Genomic DNA, 6,000 nt, shown 5'->3' with positions numbered 1-6,000 from the left:
TGCATAAGCAGACAGCATTTCAGACACCAGCTCAAAACTCTAAACATCAAAGTCTCAAATCAAAAGGTTGGGGTTTTTTTTTTCCATTGTGGACATAATAAACTTGGTGTTCACAAAAGGCTCTCAGTGGTTTACAAACCACCAGGCTTTCCAGAAAGAGGCCTGTGAAAGCACCTGCCCAGTCAAACATCAGACTAGTAAATAAGACATCTTTACTAACACCACTGATTTCTGCCACCAGAGCTGAGTGGGGAAAAAAAAATTTTTAACAAAAGGCCTCTTACCTCAGGAATTTAAGGAAGCTTTTCCTGTCATTCTCTCTTCTTCAAAGGGTGATGTTCATACAAACTTGGTAATGAACAAGCTACATCTAGCTACATCAGATCCTCTGAAAGGAGCACAGACCAGGGAGAGACAATCTCTTTGTGGCAAGACAGGTCATTCACATGGGCCTCTTTCAGAACCAAAGACATCCCACTGATAATGCTGACAACGATAGTGGGAGATTCCAACACAAAAACAGATGAAATCACAAGCTCCTCACCAATTTCCCTGGAGCACAGATTTCACTTCACAATTTTAAAAAGTTTTGCTGGAAGACTCCTTAGGAAACCAGAGCTGAATTGCAACTTCAACAAGGTACAAGATTTAAATTTAAGATGCTGCAGGCAAACCAACTAAGTCTTTTCTTACAGCTGCTGGAATTTCTTGAGAATTCAGAAGGGAAGAAAGGTAGAGTGCCTTCTGCTGAAATACTCCTTTCTGCCACACCTTCGGTAGAAAACTGAGAGTCACCCAGTATAAGCCCTCCTCTACACTCACCTCTGGTGGAAGGAAAAAAGGAAGCAGCAGCATATATCAAAGAATTTCCAGGCTTCCTCCCCCCACACTTTTTAAATCCCCCAGGGCACAGGGAAGGAAGGCCTCATCTGCAGAAGACTTTCAAAAGGGAAGCTGTGTACCAGGTTACAGGAGTTTGAGTGATACTCCGATACTCGGCAAGGGCTGAGTGATACTGGGCACATTAAAAGCTAATTAGGGTCTATATAGCTGGGTTCCCATGTACTTACCACCTCACAGGCTTCTCTTTTTGACAAGCAAGTCCATTTACCAACTTACTCAGCAACAGTAGTCTTGTAAAGTGTACATGTAACAAGTCACAAGTTGTTCCATTTATTTGAGTAAATATCTGGTAAATAAAATCATCGGTAAACATTACAAAATTAAATACATTAAAAAAGCTTGCCAGTATACATAAAATTCACAAACATGTACTTCTTTTGAAAAATAAAATATGTTCAGAGCACCCTTGATATAAAATGCCTGACTAGTGTCACCTACCAGCATATGGTAGCTTATTGAACATTTCAGTTAGGACATTTTCTAGGAGGGAGCAGGGATCTCTTCTGTTCTTGCTTTTACAAGTAAGAGAGCCCAAGTTAAGAAGTCTCCCCACTTCTCAGGGCACAGCCATAAACAAAAACTATAATATTCTTTGCCTACCTTAATAGGAGAGGAATCTGCATTCGATTAAGACCACATCACTAAATGCAAGAGCAGTGCTTATAATTCATTTTGGTAGCACTGTCTTTCTTCCACTGTGATGCAGCTTTTAAATGGTGATGGACATTTCTCTAGATATCACTGCAGGCCGTTATTCAGTATCGGTTAGCACAGTTCCAAGACATCATGAGGTGGAGAGGAAATGATCTGGCAAAGCATCAAAGTCAATCAAATAACTTTTAAGTCTACAAATTAAGCCCTTAAAACTCCCAATTCTCATATGCTGCAGTCTAAACAAGGAGATATGATGAAATTCTTCACTGGGCTGCTTTAAGGGTATTTAGAAAAATGGCAGCACTCATTTTAGTAATCTAAATTGGTACCTTCTGGTAGCAAATTTGCTATAACCACCATTTAAATAATTTACTGTAACAAACTTTTCCTTCCATCCATGTGAAACAGTATTCACAACCCACTCCATAATTTATGTACAGACAAGCACAAGAAACTTGACATCCATGAGTTAAATGTACAGCCAACTTAAAAAAACGTTATCCAACTAGTTGCAAGGAGAAGTCTCCTAGCTCTGTAAATTTACAAGATCTTCTGGTTCACCACATAGGCTTGCTGCCCCTCATCACTAATTCTTGGATTCTTCACTTGCTTCAGTAATCCTCAAGTGAAAGTTGAGCAGCATCCAAACTGTTGATATTCTTGATAAAAAAAAAAAATGACACTTAAAAACGAACCCTTAAAACACACAAAAGAAATTCCTTGAGTCAAAACAATGAAATCAAAAAAGTTGTGGAGAAAGACAACTATTTTAATAAAGGTCTTGTATTCAAAGTCCCATTTCCCTTGCCATGTCTTTTACAGAGTGCTACTGCTTCAAGTTATTTATATACTCTTCTTTTGAGGGGGACTGAGTTTCCTCATTCCTCTTATCCGAGTTAGCAGCTCTTTGATAAATTCCTAGGAAAAGAGATTAGAAAATATAAGTAATTTTTATGATACCAGAATACCATGATTTTGAGTTTAAAAAAATCAAAGCAAACTACACATTTTTATTTAAGCTTTTACTGCTAAGCTGGAGTTTCTCCAGCCTGATCTCCAGGAACCTTATATGCATACTCTCATTGCACAGTATAGGTGTGAACAACTACCTTTTCCTCTGCATGAGTGCTCAGGCTCAGCTGCTAGCCATCTTTCAGGCTTTTATTACACAGGGCCTTCTACCAACTGTTGAATCAAGCAAAATCTATGACTAGATACAATGCAAATAGTCAAAGCAAACTTTCACAGTTTAAGCCTGCACAGAAATCAGCACTCCTGCCAAAAGGTGTTTCTCTCACCACTCTCCATGCCGGCACTAGAATTTTGGTTGGCTGCATACTCAGCTGGAACAGAAAGCTGATCTGGCTATAAAGACTCAGCCGTTTTTCCTCTTGCTCTGCTACTTTCCCAAGCTGGCTCAGCTCTCTGACCAGGCTCACCACTCCGCCCCACACCAACACTCATGCCAGTCTGACGCAAGGCAGGAACAAGGAGCCAGAGGTAGCACCACTGGCTTATTCTGGTTGTGGAGCTCAGTGAATGACACTATTCTAAAAAAAAAAAAAAAAAAAAACACCTCATGGACCAAGTCTTTAATCACAGTGATATCTTCCCCAGTTTCAGCAGAGTTTCTCTTTTTAAATTGTGGGAGAACAGAAGCTTGGAGAGTTGCACAATTTTCTGAAATCCTTTTGGTGTACAATTTCTTATAACCGCAGATGTATTAAAAGCTAGATCATCCCCTTACTATCACATTGGGACAATAATGTTTACCCACAGTACTATGTATACACCTACAAAAAGGTTCTTGGTTAAATGATTTAGTAATATAAACATGGAATGTAATTATGGATTTAGTCAGTCAAGTTGATGTGAAAGGCCAGGTTGGATGGGGCTTTGAGCAGCCTGGTCTAGGGGAAGATGTCCCTGCCCATAGCAGGGGGGTTGGAACTAGATGATCTTTAAGGTCCCTTCCAACCCAAACCATTCTATGATTCTATGAAAGGACAAAAAGCATGACTTCCTAGCTGAATGCTTGAGGCTAAAGATTCCAGTGAACAAGGTCACCACCTAAATGACAACACAGTACCTTTCAAAAAAAAAGTCACAGATGCTACACTGTGCATAAGGAACATCTCTGTAAATGTGCATTTTAACTTGAGAAATATGTCATGTTTCTCTGGTGGGACCACAATCCCAGCAGGTATCAGCCCAACAGAGCAATTTCCTGACAGTTCATGCACATCTATACTGTACTGCATGTATTGTTGCACCACAGTTATTGTTGCACCAACACTAGCTGTGGCTTCAACTAACAACAGCTAAGGCAGAGCAGCACACACATCAGTGTGGGCTACAAATGCTCACCGAGAACTTTTTATATTCTGGCTTCCACCCCTGAACTAACTAGATCAAGGCCAGTACAGGAATACATCTATGTATATCGATATTGCGTTTCCCATCTGGAATGACAGGTAGCCCAAAGATATGATCAGAAAAGCAGATTTGTTAACACCCCAAATCCTCCCTCTCCATCCTCTAGAAGCTGTCTTTTTCCACATAGGCACAAGCCACTGCAACAATATCTACTCTAAACTTGTCAGAGTACAGTACTTATCCATTCAGAGGTCAGAAAAAGGAGGGAGACAGGTTTACTCTAAAAATTCAGAGCGTGCAATGCACTATGCATTGGTTCTGTATTATCCTTTCATCATTGTAAAGACCTGCTAGATAATTCAAAACTAATGTGGCACGGTGCTGTTTGAAACACACAAGCACACTTTAGGATTTTTTACTGTCAAACTTAAATGAAGCCCTGCAGTGAAATCATTACAGAAATAAACTCTCTAAAGTGATCTTAAAAGATTTTTACTTGGGATTAATGCAATTAGCATTGCCTTTCAGCAGCTCTTTCCATAAAAAGCTATACTCCCATGCCAAAACATCAGATTAAGACAGCTTTGGGAAGGAATGGGCTGAAGTTCAGTTCTTCCCTTTGAAAGACTTTATTAGTCATCTGTTAAAGCCACAAATACTCTACAGCACCTTCACTCACCATCAAGGCAGCAACAAGACACTGCAACTGGAAACTGTCCAACTGCTTCACAGAAGTTGAAAGCAAGAACATTACAGGAAGGGGTATCTGCAGAGTGGACAGGGAAATCTATGATACTCTGTACCCATTTGGGATATCCCTGTTTGAGAGACACCTCTGCCATTTCTCTGTCCATTTTGTCCCACAACTCGGAAGAGTTTGGAGCACATTTCCCTTGGATATGAAAGGCAGCCAGGGGTCAGTTGCTTTTCAATATGACATTACAGCAAGGGAGGGGAGTTCTGCCCTTATACTCTGAAGCAGTACCACAAGCACCTTATTTTGCAAAACAATATACTTGCTTGAAGTTTTCAAGCAAGTTTCACACCACATAGAAACTTCTTAGTGCTGCCAAAATAAACCGAACTGTAAGGGCAACCCCCTAAGCAGACCTGAGGTAATTGAGTCTATTCTTACAGAAGGGAGCTGTATTCACTTAAAGAAGTACATATAGTAATTGAAAATGCTTTACCCCAGGAACTATTTTTCTTGAAATAAGGGTCTGCAGTACCAAACAGTAAAACGCAAGTAGCCTTTTGTACGTGGCAGACATTTTACATAATGCAGTAGGGCTGTTGTGTACATCCCATGGGTGTGCAAACCACAGCATTGGTTCAGTACATTTCTGATTCAAGTATCATTTTGCATCTGACACTTATATGGAGCCAGCTGTCATTAACACAGCTGTGCTCCAGTGCTTGTGCCTTTGTTTTACAGCTCACCATCAAGGAAAGGCAGCATTTCTAGAAAAGATGTGCATTTTCCCTCTTGGAGGCAGGAAAGGAGACTTCACAGCACTTCAATAAGCCTTCACTTTATAACTAACCAACTCAGCTTTATGACAGTAATACCCATTTGTTTTCTTTAAACATCACTCAAAAATTGCAGTTTTATTCCTTGTGGACATTTGAGTCGAGGCTTAATATCCACATCTATCTCAACCTCATATACAAAAATCATTTTACACAGAGTGTTTTATTGAAATCCCCTCTAGGAGATATGCTAAAGTTTAGCATCATGCATTTGGAAGCTGATCATGTATCAATCTATGTTAAAAGTAGTTCTGTAACACAGGTTGGATTATCTACTTGTATAATACTTAATTCAGAGTTGGAAAACATTTAACAGTAATTCAGCTAAAGACCTAAGAACTTATGAATTATTCCTTAGAGGGCTACAGCAAGAAATACACAGGCCACATCTACTTTTAATAGAAGAAAAATCTGGTACCAGAACTTCAGGCCTTGGTAAATTAAAAAAAAAAGCAGCTAAAGTGTACACAAACTCAGTTTAAATTCTTTTTACAGATTTTCTGCAAGACCACCACCTTTAAATACAGTTTTGTTACA

The 6,000-nt window shown here is 39.6% G+C and overlaps 1 protein-coding gene across 1 annotated transcript in view; it reads right to left on the bottom strand.

Moving 5' to 3' along the window:
- Positions 1-1,144: 1,144 nt before the first annotated feature.
- PPP1R14C (protein phosphatase 1 regulatory inhibitor subunit 14C) overlaps positions 1,145-6,000 on the bottom strand; it is a 53,657-nt gene continuing 48,801 nt past the window's right edge. Inside the window, 1 exon segment of the mRNA XM_030023229.2 lies at positions 1,145-2,475. Coding sequence (XP_029879089.1) covers positions 2,401-2,475 — 75 coding nt within the window. The 3' untranslated portion in view covers positions 1,145-2,400.

This window comes from Aquila chrysaetos, chromosome 8, assembly GCF_900496995.4.
Source record: "Aquila chrysaetos chrysaetos chromosome 8, bAquChr1.4, whole genome shotgun sequence".
NCBI lineage: Eukaryota > Metazoa > Chordata > Aves > Accipitriformes > Accipitridae > Aquila > Aquila chrysaetos.
The sequence above is the reverse complement of the archived record's forward strand: the minus strand, read 5'-3'. Positions and strand labels throughout refer to the sequence as shown.